Below are 15282 nucleotides of genomic sequence, written 5' to 3' on the forward strand. Positions count from 1 at the left end.
AGTTTATCTCCCAGAATGACCTTTTTATAGTTTACACAATATTTGACTGACCAAATGATCTTCAAATGGGGCAAATAAGATATCCATGTAAACTAGACTAAAAAAGGAACAACTTATATGAAGGAGACTTTATGATAAAACACTTACAACAGCTTCGAAATGAGCATGCAAAAGAACTCCTAAAAGCTGTCCGAGAGAGAATGTTTGATATTCTTTTAAAGAAACGTGTAAATGAAGATAAGTTCGTGGGTGATGGCTGGAGATGCTTATGGAAGAGATAAGGGAGATGATAAGGCTGGAGTTGAGAGTTGAGTGTGGTTTTCTCCTACCCAAAATATCTATAAAATATTATCTCAAAATATTCTATCCAATAATATCTATAAAAATCAGCTCAATATATTTTCCAAATGTGGAGTAGACTTGGAAGAGTAAGGTGGCTAAAATCTTTCTATGTGTATTTTAAATCTCTATTCTTAAGATATTTTTCAAATGTGTATTTTGCTTAGGTGTCATGATCTCACACCTTGATTTCCTTCACAATTCCATCTAATGGTTTCTCTTTGTGCCAAGTATCTAATACTATTCATTATGTGTGGTTAAGATCTTGCCAAGTGTCCAAATAAAATATCGCTATCCTAATTTGGACATTTCACACTATGATTTTGAAAACACTGCGCTCAGTACATTTACCGAGGTTACTATTCACTCCAAAAATAAACGTAATAAACTTAGTACTGAAAATTTCTAAATATTCAATTAAGTCTAGTGGTGTAGACTATAATGTATTCTAACACTTTTAACTATCTCAAATAATTAAAATCGCATTTCTGGCACCATAGTGAGTGATAACACTAACTATGTTGACAGGCTAAAATTTATACGATTAGTCGATTCGTGTAAACTTACAGAGTTTTCACGAGGTTCCTAAAGTCAATAGAAATTCCTTAATTGAATTTCTAGCGGGCTGTTACAAGATATTTTACAAAAATACTATTTATTTTAAAACATAGTTGTGTACTGTATTATAAAAAGTGAGTGTGTTTATCATTTTTTTTTTCTAAGTAATGCTACATGTACGTGTTCTTTTTGCGTGGATATTTTTACACAGATGGGTTAAATTCGTAATTGGTTGGGTGCAGTACCGATTCTTAAGAATTAAAACTTGTCTTAAATCAGTGTGATGTCGATTTTTATATTTTAAAAATTAGTTTAAAACAAATCAAATCGGTATATATATTTTAATTTTTTATATTATATTATATATATATTATATGCTAATTAATATAAAATCAAATTATAATCTTATTATTAATATTATTATTACATAAAAATGCATATTGCATTCATAAAAATTAGGCATTACAATATGGACTTGCAATTCACATTATAAGCCAACTAACAATTTTAAACAATCTCCAGTACACACAAGTGACTAACATGGTCTAGCCCTTGTTGCAGCCTCTTCAAACTAATGTTTGAGAGACAAACATCACTTTGTCCAAAACAGAGTGTAAGTAACCTCCTACCTGTTCAATGAACGAGGCAGTATACACCCTACAAACTAAAAGTCCTAGGAAGCAACTCTTCAGATCTAATGTCTAAGAAACTTGTAATTTTATTATACTAAAAATATAAACCAAACAGAGATTAAGCTAAAAAAACAAAAATAGCAAAACAAAAAGCACCGACAAGGGCTATATAGGAATGTGGGATCCACGTGTCACCCTCAGAGCATGAAACGATGGTTAGCTCCTGAGAAAATAGATACCCCGGTCCTAGATAAGCCGCGTGTGGTGACAGAAACGTATCATTGGCGGTGGCGTTTGAACTTCATTCACCCCACTACAATCGCGCGTTCTATCCACTCGGCACCGCGCTTGGCGAACTTCTTCTCCATTCTGACAGATTGTCACATTGGAAGGTCTGTTGTGGTGTGCGTGGATGCCGTCGAACTCCGGAAGCCAACAGATCGAAACATCTCTACCAAAAACTCTGGAACCAAACCGGAAGAAAAAACTACTGGAGAAACAATGAAAGAAATGGAATAGGATGAAGAGAAAATATATGGGAAAAGGGAACGAGAATGGAAAGGAGGAGCCCTCCCCCCTTGTTCGGCCACACTAGGGTTTGATAACTCTTTATAGAGAGAAGGTAGAGAGAAAGAGGAGCCTAGCATGCAAATAGCATGCAAAATTATAATCTTATTATTCAAGTTTATTAATCTTAAAACATAAAATTAATATAACATTTGATATAAGTTAGACATTACTTATACTAGTATAATTAGACACTAATTATACTATTTTAGTCTTATTATTTAAGTTTATTTATCTCACTAATAAGTTAGACACTACTTATACTATACTAGTATAATTGAACATTAATAAATGTTAATAATAAATACTAAATTATAAGTTTAGTATTGAAAAAACTATAATATTAAATTTATATAGTGTCACACGTGTAAACTGTAAAAAAAAAAAAACTAAACCTGACCGAAATTGAAAAAATAGAAAGTTTTGGTTTTCGGTTTCAGTGATGAATTGATCTATATCTACTCTTAAATTTTTAAAATTGATGTATACCAGTTCAGCTATAAAATTTGTTCAAAATCAGACCCGTTACACCCCTACAAGTGTTAGAGCACTAACATTTGATTAGCTAAATGCCAGTGCTCTTCATATTTTATAGAATGTTGATTAAATTGAGTCCACATTACATTAGCTAAACACTTTTTATATGAAAATATTAGCTACAGTAAATTCATCTCACATTCCATATATCAAAAGAATTGTAGCTACTTCAAATTAGTATTTTATTATTTCATATCTCATATTCATCCCACATTTGAGATTATTATATTATAGATATGAGATTTTGATGGATTGTATATGTGAGATTTCACCATCTATGTACGTTTGAGATTATTATATTATAGATTTTGGATTGTAAAAATAAAAATAAATATGATTGTTGGAGGTTATTGAAGATTATGAAATAAAATAAAAAATTAATTAAAAATAATAATTAATTAAAGAAATATAAATAATACAAAATAATAATATTTTGTTATTATAGAGAATGTGATTGCTAATTCAATGTAGATTTTAAGTGTTCAGTGATTAGCTAACGAGTAATGCTATACACTAAACTCTAATCAAATTTTCTTCTTACTAAGTAAGACGTGACTCATTTATCACCATTTGATGATAAATAAATATGCAATAAATGCTCATTTAATAGTGATAAATGTATCACATTATACTTAGTAGGATAAAAGTGAAATAGTAGTATGGTGTATATAATTTTTTTTAGTTAAAAGTGAAAAAGTTACATATTTTTTAAATTTTGAATATTAGGATGACCAATCCAATGCCAGTACTCTTACAATTTACAATACATTTTTACCTATAAAAATTCCCTCCTTATTATGCAAAGGTCTCCAGACCATTTTTGTTGCTCCATTTTCGTTTCATATCAAGCTACAAACCATCCAAGCTCCATTTCTATTGCACTTGAAGTACTACATCGTAACTGTACAAAAAAAAGAAAGAAGACGGGTAATGGATTGGAAAATGGAATAGATAACGGGTTATTGATTTGAGGACTTGAAGGAACACGGGTGATACGGAGGAGAGTATTAGAGTAAACTTTGTTGGGATGTTAAGAGTATTTTAGATCATATGTAAATAGTAGTTAAATGACTTGTAAATAATAGTAAAATAATGGTAATATAATATGAGAATATATAACAATTTTGTTCCCAAACAGACTCAAAGAGTAGTGACTATGGCTTTCAAAACAAACTCGTATTTGGGTCCCCATGAAGGCCATTACTTTTGCGATCTCTCGAATTTGATTTTTTTTTTTTTTTTTTTGGTTTACTTACACTTTAGGGTATTTTTGAAAACATAACTGTTTAAACTACTTCATTACTATTAACAAATAGTTTACTACAACTTACAAATAATTCGCTACTGTTCACAAAGTATTTATTATTATTTATAAATAATTTTATTATTATTTATAGATAATTTAAGATAATCTTAATATCCAAATAGTGTCTAGCGATATTGGATCAAATCTAGATACCACGATGCACGTCTTATCCTTTTTTTATTCAAGTAGAAAAAAAAGGTAAATGCTTACTTTTTGAGTATTAAGGTTCTGTTCGGGAATACAATTATTTTCATACATTCTTGTACTATTTTATTACTATTCATAAACTCTATTAATAAATGATATGAAATACTATTATTCAAAGTAAAATAAGGGGCATTCAGCCAGACTCAACCATTTTGCGCCTTACTCAAGTGTCGACCATTTGAAATGTTTTTAGTATACTCATGTCGCTCTTGAAAGTCTAGCATTTTCCTGTTCTAAATAGTATGACAAAAGTAAAGTTCTGTTAGGATAGATTGTCGGTTTTATTTCGTCCTATTTTAATATTTAAATATAAATATTTTTTAATTTTTTATATAATAATTATAATTTTTCTAAACTTACATATAAAATACAATATACAATTTAATTTTTTCAATTATAAAAAAATTATATAATAATAATATTCAAATTTTATAATATTTTAGTTTAACCTTTTATCTCTCATTTCTTAAAATTTAATTTAAATTATTTTACTACTATTTACAGATTTATCATAATCTCATTTGATTATTTAAACTAGGTTTAAATGTTGTGACAATCAGATTACATGACCCAAGGGGATTTTTATTCATGTAACTATCATAACACATTAAATATTTGTTATTTTTTTAAAAAAAATAATATATGCAGAGATATAACATGCAAAAGCTACATATTTATTTTAAATAAATAAATAAATATAAAATTCATATAAAAAATAATTTTTTAATAATACCTGCTTGCATTAGAGTCTGATTTAAGCTATATATTATTGGTAAATGAAAAACTCTACTATTTTTAAAAAGAGTGAGTAGATGTTGAACAACTATGTATCTAGTATTGTTATTTTTTAAAAAAGTTATTATATTCTTAAAGTAGTGTATATCAAAATTTAATATTTAGATTAAATTATATCTATAAAAATTTTATTAAATAGATTATCTACGTTAATTTATAAATTAAAATTGTCATTTAAAAAAAAAAAAATCTTAGATCGGCCTTACCGAAATTAAATAGTGCCAGGCTGGCAAGGTGAGAAATTTAAAAAAATTTGAATGGAGGTCCAAAATCAAGAGCAAGGGCAAATGTTCCTTTCAAATCTTCTGATCCAAACAAAAGTGTACAGCATGGGACATTGACATTTGACCCTGTTTTATTACCTGTGACGACAACGTTTCGGTAAAATCCCAGGAACCCACTCTTCATGGTCTTTATGCACTGTCTCATTAGACGTGTAATGATACGGTCTTAAGCAAAAATCTAAACGGAAAAAATGGACGTATGTCGCGTTCTGGTAAACGACACCGCTTTAAAGTTTTTGAACTGCACTACGAACGCAGACACAGACAAAAAGCGTCGATGGAGGAAGGTGAGTGAGTGACTTGATGGAATAGAGAGAGATGGAGGGAAAACGGGGGGAAAGCAACGGGACGTTGCTTCGGTCGAAAGCTATCTCATCAAGCTAGCAGTCTTGTCTTGGCTACTCACCAGTCATTGTCACATTTAACTCCCTCCACTTCCCATTTTCCTACCTCCCTCCCCATTTCTCCCTCTCTCTCTCTCTCTTTCCCCCCCAATGTTCAACTTACTTCTTTGCTTCTCCACTGCCGCAAATCCGATACTGATAATGTATTAGACTGAAACTGACGGCACTCTTCCTCCGTTCTCTCGAGGTTCTTATTGCTAAAGGGTCACCTTCCTTTTCTTCTTCTTCTTCGGTGGTTCTATACTAAATATATTGACGTGCTCTGCCCTCAGAATGGAGGCTAGGCTATTTCAGGTAAAAATATCCGCATCTGTGACGTTACATTTGTTGGTATCTTCGGGTAGAGTTTCTGGTTCGAAACAAATGAACTTTGTTTTCACGGATTAGGAGACTTCATAGAAAGATTAGGATGCTAAATTTATTTTAGCTCAGTCGCTCGGCGACTTTTTTAGTGCCTTAATCACGCTGTGTGTGAATAAAAAAGACTAACACATTTCCCAGGAGAATGATTTTACTTCTCTGTTTCTGTTGTTTATGTTTTTCAACTCCTATGTTTTTTTGTTGTTTCTTCGTTATTTATTGTTAGGTATCGAAGTGGCTTCGAATTTAATACCTTGACGATCTTATCCATTCTTTATCGTTCTGACGGCAAAACTGAAGTATCTTGCCCAGAGCTGATGGCAACCTGTTCTTCCCCCCCCCCCTTCAATAATATTATATCACAAGTTTCCTTTGTATTTCCTCGTTGAAGAATTATATATACAATGATACACGTGTGCTAGTGTGTGCACTCTCCTGCGCACCTGTTCGTGTTCAATATTTTAGAAACTGTCTTAACCACAATTTGTATGTTCTTCTGCTATTGATCATGCAGTTTCCCTTTATTGCTTCTCATTCTCGTGGTATTTGATGCTGTTGTGTTGGTTTGGTAGTGTAATCGGGCAACAATTATAGTGTGCTATAGCTAAGCATGCCAATTGATCATTTGATACACCTTGACAATTGTTTGTATCTCCTAAGTACTTTATTGCTCAATATTACGTTTTCCCATTGAACATATTCAACTAGTCAATAATTGTTTTGTTCTTTTAATTCTTCAGGCGATGTGAATTTTTGGAGTAAGCTCAATTTGCACACCAAACTTAAGGATAGGTGCCAAGGCAATGGTGTAAGTTCCACCAACCTACTATTTCTATTAGACTCTGCCATATTTTTATGAGTAATTATTAGGTAGTCTTGAAATTCAGACACCTTGTAATCCTATCCTCTTACAAGATGCCATGTCATTAAAAAAGCAAAAAAATAGTGCTCATGCAAGTAAATTTAATGACATGACATCTTGTGATAGGATGTGAATACCACATCATCCATACTTTGGGAGTACTTAAAAATTTTTCATTTTTATTGATAATGAATATTACACACTAGTATGATATTTTGTGATTTATAATGTTTGTTGACCATTTTCTTTTCTTTTTTTCTTTTGATCTTTGTTCAAATTTTCAGGACAGTAATACGATAGAGCAGAGTAAACTTAATTAGTAGTATGTATTTACAAAAGAACATTTTGGCGAATTTGAAATTAGGCTTCTGCTATAATTGACTCACTAGTTTAGATATTTCCTTTTTCATACAATTTGGTTTGGTCTTCTATATCTTTGAAATTGATGTTTTCTTACTATTTTGTAGAAGAGTACATAGAGAGCTGCTGATTAGAAACATTTATTTTGTCCAGGATAGGATAGACAACAAAATTCAAATAGTTAATTCAGATGAGGCAAGTTTAGAGGGGCTTATGAAAGAAGAGAAGCCGTCCGAGAAACAGACAGAGAAAAAAATTGTCACTGATAAAATGAGAAACTCACAACGGAAACCTGTTAATAGTTTACTAAGAAACCATGGAACAGAAAACAAAACTTGTCAAGGGTCGTGTGGTATACCTGTTCAGGTTTGGGAAGATGTAGTGAATACAGAACATTATCCGCCTTCTCATAAAAGAATTGTGGATATCTCTTTAAACAAGCTTATACCATCAGCATCAACAAAGGAATTCTGCAAAGAGGTACATCCTAAAAAAAGAAGATCTTATGGTTGTAAAAGTATCAGCTGCGTGGACTATGACAGGATGAAGGGCATTAATCTTCAGCCAGCGCAGACCAATGAAGCAGAGGAAACTGGAAATCAGAAGTTCTCTGACAGAAAATATCTCAGCAGAGATGAGGCAGGCCATGAGTCTAAACAATTATCAGATGCACTGAAGATTTTAAATTCTAATAAGGAATTATTTATAGAACTTCTTCAAGACCCAAATTCACTCTTAGTAAAACGTATACACGGCTTAAAGAATTCTCAGGTAAAAGGATCACAGACTCAATTTTTTCCAGGGGCCAAATTGTCTGAATATCAGATATGTAACATGAGACAACATGAAGAGTCCGCCAGTCCTGAAAGGTTGAAATCTTGTGATAGATACCTTCCTAAAGGAAGTGGGGATCCCATACCCTCAGACCGGATAGTAGTCTTAACTCCTGGTCCAACAAGCATCCAAAAATCTGCTGAAAGAGTCGAATCCTACTTCTCCTTGCAATATCCTTTTAGCTTGAGAATTAAGGGACAAAGTGCTAGACCCGCACTTTTTTCCTTTGGTCGTGTAAAAAGGAAGTTGAAATCTGTGTTGGGGTTTAACAAAAAAGAGCGGCACTGGATGCCAATCAAGAAAAAATTAGAAAAATCTCTGTGCGACTGCGAGGGTTCAGAAGATGGTGGCAACATACTAAATACTAAGGTTGCTGGAATAAAGTTGCCTAGTGGTGTCCTTGACGTTTGTGGGATGGAGAAATCTTCTCTCGATGTCGGGAAAACAGACAAGACACAAAAACATGCCCTCTTGCCTACACTTAATCCTGGAAGGGACTGGGAAATTGGCTTTTCTTTGGGGCAAAAGAGATTTTCCCCATATGGCAATCATCAAATGATATATGAGAACAGGTGCGGGTTTCAGAAAGAAAGGAAACACAGTTGCTTAAGTTATGTAAAGAAAAACATAGAAGCTCTACCATCAGATGATGCTATGAAACCCAATGATCCATTGCAAGTTCCTGAAACAAAGCCAAATATCTCAGAGAATCATTTTGCTGATATCAAAGTCAAAGAATATGATATGAGCCCAATAGGTACGAACTAACAACTTCTTACATTGAATTTGGTCGTGTGTTCTCTCTGATTTGAACAGATCAACATTGAACTTCTGCAGGTTCTATGAAGATTTTAAAAACTAACGATCCTATTTGACCAGGTGAAACCAAGGCTTTGGATGTGCCCTCTGAATCATATAGCACACACCAGGCTGGCCCTAATCATGGCACTGGCACACTCTATGCATGTGAGAAAATTGGATATATGGAGTCGTCAAGACTGGTAAGTTGCTCTTATTAATTGCCTATTGTCTGTTGCTTTTTTGTTTACCCTTATTAGTTTCCATCAATGTGCTTAATGGGCCGTGGTCTCCTTCAGCATTCATCATCAAAGAATCAACAATTAAAATTTTTATCAGAAGTTTCTGTGTCAAACTCTTCAAGCTATCAGAGAGTGGAAGATTCTGAAAACCAGAAAGATCAAGCGATGCAGCCGAGTCAGCTATCTGTTCTCGAGAAGGTGTTTACAGAAAATCTCGTTATCCCTTCAAGCAACATATACCAACCTGGTATGCTTTCATATCGGGAACTATTGCTAAAATTACTTGTAGTCCTCTGTGCTTAATTCTGCATCTGAGATAATCGAGTTGACCTTCTGCAGCTGAGTTACCAGTTGAAGCACTACAAGTTAACTTTGAAGGCCACCATCCTTGTGCTGAAGAAAGGCCTCCTTTAGGCCCTAAAATCAATGTAACAACTACTATGAATGGTGACGCGTCCTACTCTGAGTATATAAGTGCAGTATTACAAGCTTCTGGCTTGAATTGGGATGAGTTGTCAATAAAGTGCCATTCATCGGAGCAACTTCCTGATCAATCCTTATTTAATGGATTGAAGATGTCAAACAACCAATTCTGTGGTGCTTTTATGCTGCTCTTTGACTGCATAAATGAAGTCCTAGCAGAGGCTTGTCAATCTAATTCTGGATCCTCTCCTTGGATACTGTGTATCAAACCAATAATTCAACCACTTACTGTGGATAAAACTGTGATTCAGGAGGTGAGAAAATGTGTTGATCGGTACCTTCTTCCACAGCCACCACCGCAAACACCGCAGCAGCTTGCTGAGCAGGACTTGGCAAGATCTAGAACATGGCTGCATATTGGAGAAGAAACTGAAGATATTGCTATTGAAATGGTAGAAGGTGCCTTGGAAGAATTGCTGATGGAAATTATCCTTGAATTGTACATTTGAAGCATTATAGATTCGTATATTGCAGCAGAAGAATTAGGTAGCTTGGATGGGTTAGCACAGTTGGATTTTCACTTGATTTCTAAAATTCAATGGCCTCTTTGGAGTCATTGCTTGATGCACAGTAATCATTACATGGTGTTTCTTATTTGGAAATTGTTTCAGAGGGATAAGAATGAAGCCTGTTACTGACTTAGAGGAGTTTGGTGGAAGCAACTTTGAATCTGTAACTTGTTTCAAGCTTCCTGCACATTGTAGAATTTACTCTCAGCCTCCAAAAGCTATCAATAATAGGGTTCTGTTGGGGTTTCCTTGATCTTTGCCATTTATCATTCTAAAAAAGTCCTTACTGGATGTAATATTTTCATGAATATACTAGTGTGAAAATAATTTCCATTTTTCCTAATACCGTGGAAACTTTTTGCTTGAATCCCTTCGTAGTGGTACTTAAGCATTTTCTGTGCATACTTCATGTGTACTTGGGCTATGCCTATTTCTATTAATAAAGTTTTACTGTTACTTATAAAAAAAATCTTTTTTGATCATTATAGTTTGTATGTGCTAAGGGAGCAAGAAAAGTCTTTTTTTAAGGTTTTAATTTAGTCTGTTGGATGAAGTTGCTTATATGTGGCTACACAAATTTCAATTTGGAATCTAAACACTTAAGTTTGGCAACCTGCTTCCAATTCTTAGCATTTCTTTCACATTTCATCTTTGAAGTTATTGTACAGATACTTGATCTGCCTAGCATTTTTCTTTTCATCTATAAAAGAATTAGTTGTAATATAGAAACTTATAGGGCTTTTGCTTTGTATAAATTATATCCTAGCACTAGCACTAGCACTAGGTCACTTGCAGGTACTTCTTGACAGAGCTGCTGTGTAGCTGTACATCAGTAAGTAAGCTAGGATTGGTGTCAGATGCTTCTTTTTTATATTAGTATTGATGGTAGATGCTTCTGCTTTATACTGATTGGGGTATTCGCAATATGTTTTTTTGATAAGTAGGGTATTCCCAATATTAAGTCCATTGTCTTTATATTTGAACTTATGCCCCATGGTTAATCCTTATTAATGAACCAGATGGATATGTATGACATTGCTTTCCAAACATGATTTTTTATCACTCCGTAAAACTCTTATTTTAAATTTTTTCCTTGTTCCAAATAAAGTTGTACCCCTTGAAGAGTTATGCTATGTACTACACCCATATCCCCCTTCCATCTCATTATGTCGTTGTGGCATTGGCCATTTAGCCGTTGATTTTTTTTTTTTTTTCCTTGACAGAACAAGAGTTGATCTAAGGATGTAGTATATAGCATTTTCACGTGAATATACACTCACCATTATTAGTTGCATCTTAATGTACTAATTGTGTAATTCATGACCGACCCACTTACCATGAAACCATTACTGCTGAGCCAATTTTCAAGACAAATTTTGAGTGATGAAATATATCAGTTTCTTTTTCTCCCCCTCCCCTTTTCGCCCTTGTGAAATGCGAGTGATAGGGATATGTTCTACAACCATATAGACTCCACATGGGGATGAAGCCTGAAGGCATTGCTGCTTTTGCTTGGTTTTACGAGTTTTTGTTTTCCTAGTCTCAACTTGAAATTTTGAGGATCCCCTGTAGAAGTTCTGCTCGGAGAGTTTCCTAGAAACCGAGGTATGTCAGAGAAATATAGAATGGGAGCTGGAATTGGTGAAAGCCTCTCTATTCAGTTGCATGTGTCCGGTCCAGTTATTTTATGTTTATTTATTTTCTATTTTATTTTGGCCCTTCTTTTTTGGGATATTTCAGGCTTTAGGAGCTGAGAATATTACTTTCAATGGTTGGGCGAGCACGATTGCTTTTCAATGGTTGGGCGAGCACGATTGCTTAGAAAATTAGTCTGAAAAAGCAACTGATACTCTAGCTCGTAGCAATCCCATTGAAGAGTGTTGATTTCAACCTCCCGCATTGTATGTTGCTGGTTTGTTTCATTCCTGCTTCTCTGAAATGGAAAATATCATAAAAAGTTGTGAAAAAAGGGTGGGAATCTCCCAACTATAGAAATGGAAATCAGGAATTGAATTCTCAGATTTCCCCACATTTACTTTCCATATACAGGTATGTTCCATTTTCTTTTCTATAAACTTCCCCTTCTTCTTAAAATGACAACACAATAAAGTTATTGTGTACATTATTCGTTATTAACTTAATTTTGGGGCACGCATGCTTATTAGGCCCTTCTGGAATGGAGGTCTCTATTCCTTTTATGACACCAACTGCATTTAGTATAGAGGGATGATCTGTCATGCTCAATGTAACAGTCAAATCATTTATTCCCTTTGGTGCAAAGCTGAATAGAACTCCTGTAGGAAAGTGCTTACTTGAATTTGAGTTTTGTCAAGTAAAAATCCTTCCATATAGGAGACATTTATTGCCTATCAAACGAAAAACAATAAAAGGTTATCCGAATTGAGGAATGGAAATTTATTTCCTTTCAAAGAGCCAAATGCCAGCCAGAGACAGCTAATAATCAGTCAGAGAATATTTGTCAAAACTCGGGGCTCTCTAATAAAATTCGTCAAAAGTTGTCTTTATTAGCTATTTACATTGTCTTGAAAGAACTCGCATTCTTTATTTGTTCATGTTTATTGAAGGAAAAATGGATTCTGATCAGGACAATGGCTGCTAAATACTCAAAGAACACAACAGTTTTACTGCTGGTAACATTTGCTGTCCTTTTAGACTCAGATGCAGTCCGAGGATGGGGACCATTGTCAAAGGTAGAAGATTTGGAGCTGGATAGACGGCTCAAACTAATAAATAAACCTGCAATAATGAGTTTCCAGGTATGTTTAGGATTCTTTAGTTTGGACCATCTTTATTTTTGAATTGGGGAAGTCATTTATTTTGTACCTGCAGAAATGTTTTCTGTGATTAATTTGTCATTACTAACAGGGGTAATATTTTTAAACAGTTAAAAAATTTAAAATTTGTTGAGGGCTTTGTTTTGTCACCCTGAATACTTTCTTTTTACTAAAACGACATCTATATGCAAATTCTTTTTTGTGTTCAAATGAATTTGACGTATTCATCCTTGATCTCTTATATTAAATATTCTCTGAGGTGAATACAGAGAACTTTCTGATTGATTTTAAAATTATTGAGCTTTTCTGTAGCTGTAGGACTGCTAAAAATTTACTATTTACTTTTTCATAAAACACAAATACTAATTTATTTAGCCAATGGAGTCAGCCAAAAATTTACAAATAACTTATCATAAAATATAAATACTAACTTTGTTACTAGGACTCTGATGCAGCAATAGCCTACGTAAAGTGGTAGCTTAATGCTGTGGTTGTTTCACTAAGGGGATGCTTGGAGAATGAGATGAGATGAGAATTTTGTAAATAGTAGTAAGATTGTTTGTGAATAGTAGTGAGATAGATTGAGTTAGTATTTATTGGGTTTTGGGAAAGGAGAGAAGAAAAGTTGAATAAAAAATATTATAAAGTTAAAATATTATTAAAGTATAATTTTTTAATATTATTTTTGTTTTGAAATTTGAAAAAATTGTAATGATTATTTTGGAAGTGTTTGTGTTTGAATGATGTTTGGGAAAGAAATGAGATGTGATGAGATTAAAATTGTTTCCAAACATCCCGTGAGTTTTGGCAGCAGAGTTCTAGGTTTTCCATCTGACTGCACCTGCATGCAAATCATTCAAAATTAACGTGTATTTATTTGGTTGATCAACAGACTGAATATGGAGATATTGTAGATTGTGTTGATATCTATAAACAACTTGCATTTGATCATCCTTTGCTAAAAAACCATACAATTCAGGTGAGCAATGTTTCTTCTCTTTACTCTTTCTCCATCTCGAAACATCTCGGATTACGTCTGCTTTATCCGCTTAATTTCAGAGAAACGTCTTGGATTACGTCAGCTTAATCTCTATTGCTGTATGATTGTATGCAGATGAAACCTGAAACCATTCCATATGAAGCTTCAAGAGCAGATGTGCATTCAAACGATGTGCCCAACAATATATCATGCCCACATGGATCGGTGCCCATCAGGAGTACGAAGGAAGATCTGCTGATGGAAAACCATTTAAAATCCTTGGGAATGAATTACAAAAATTGGTATACCTCCTCAATTGACATAGGTGGCCATCATGTAATTAAACCTCTTGGTTGCAAACTTGTGCATGCGAAACTAAGGGGTCATCAAAGATTTATATAGGTTGTTTTTCTTGTGAATCATTGATTTTATAGGCATTAGTAATTTTTCATTTCTCTAATCCTTTCATTCTTCTACATTTAGTCTGCAGCCCTCACATTCAGTAGCCCAAATTATGGAGGAAAATCACGCATAAATGTATGGAACCCCGCCGTGATGGCTGATCAATTTAGCTTGGCTAGAATGTGTATTGTAAATGGTCATGCAGAGGAAACCAACAGTATAGAGGCTGGGTGGGGAGTAACTGCTGCAAACCAAAATCAATTTTTTCAGTAACTATTCAATCTGAATCCTAATTTTATCATAGAAAAATTCTACTCAGCAGCCCTACATTACAAACTCGTTGAGGGAAAAAAAAATATAAACTCACTTTAGCAGGTGTGTGGTGCAGGTCTGCGAAGTAGAAGAACTCTTTTATTAAATCTTTCCAATTGCCTATCTCATTTTATTATTAGCAAATTAAATAATTTTTGTAAAGTCACATCATCCCTCCAATCTTATCATTATTAATAGAAAAATAAAAAAAATACGTGCAATTAAGTTAAGCTTATTGAAAGAACAATAATCTAATTAAATCAACATCATTTTATTTAAAACTAAAGTTATTTAAATGGAAAATGCTATATTTAATCAAGTTACTTTTTTATTTTTTTAAGAATTAGCAGTTTTTAAGTTTTCGAAATGTGCCTTTTAAAGAAAAAATCCCAAAGAAGGGTATATATTATATGACTAACTTCATTATTTGATGGAAAATTGGGTTCACAAAGATGGGTTCCTCAAATGGGTCTACAATGAATCTAAAGACATTTTATACATCTTTAAAACATTTTAAAATAATAAATGTCTTAAAATTATTTACATTATTTTAAAATTAAATATGGTCCGCGACTAGTTGGTTGCTACTGTTGCAACCCTTGAAAGGACATGGCAATGGGTGGGAAAATATGACCCCTATCATGTAGATTTACATCTTTAGCTCATGCTGACAAATTTTTGTGATATTTGAATTGCCTTGAATTTGTATCATCTGGT

At 33.4% G+C, this 15282-nt stretch overlaps 2 protein-coding genes across 4 annotated transcripts; both read left to right on the plus strand.

Annotated features, from left to right (window-relative positions):
* Positions 1-5542: 5542 nt before the first annotated feature.
* Positions 5543-10325, plus strand: LOC122281918. The gene is made up of 6 exons (XM_043093793.1): positions 5543-5923; positions 6730-6797; positions 7365-8802; positions 8925-9046; positions 9143-9332; positions 9425-10325. The coding sequence occupies exons 3-6, from the start codon at positions 7425-7427 to the stop codon at positions 10015-10017; spliced, it is 2283 nt and encodes a 760-aa protein (XP_042949727.1). The 5' UTR covers positions 5543-5923; positions 6730-6797; positions 7365-7424; the 3' UTR covers positions 10018-10325.
* A 153-nt stretch (positions 10326-10478) lies between these two features.
* LOC122281923 lies at positions 10479-14302 on the plus strand. 3 transcript variants are annotated; one of them, XM_043093799.1, is made up of 3 exons: positions 10479-12854; positions 13765-13851; positions 13987-14302. In XM_043093799.1, the coding sequence occupies exons 1-3, from the start codon at positions 12687-12689 to the stop codon at positions 14251-14253; spliced, it is 522 nt and encodes a 173-aa protein (XP_042949733.1). In that variant the 5' UTR covers positions 10479-12686; the 3' UTR covers positions 14254-14302. The 3 variants fall into 3 exon arrangements, with proteins under 3 accessions (XP_042949733.1, XP_042949734.1, XP_042949735.1); XM_043093800.1 differs by having other exon boundaries at positions 14015-14302; XM_043093801.1 differs by having other exon boundaries at positions 13932-14131.
* Positions 14303-15282: the final 980 nt, after the last annotated feature.

The sequence above is a fragment of the Carya illinoinensis genome, chromosome 11, assembly GCF_018687715.1.
Source record: "Carya illinoinensis cultivar Pawnee chromosome 11, C.illinoinensisPawnee_v1, whole genome shotgun sequence".
Lineage (NCBI taxonomy): Eukaryota > Viridiplantae > Streptophyta > Magnoliopsida > Fagales > Juglandaceae > Carya > Carya illinoinensis.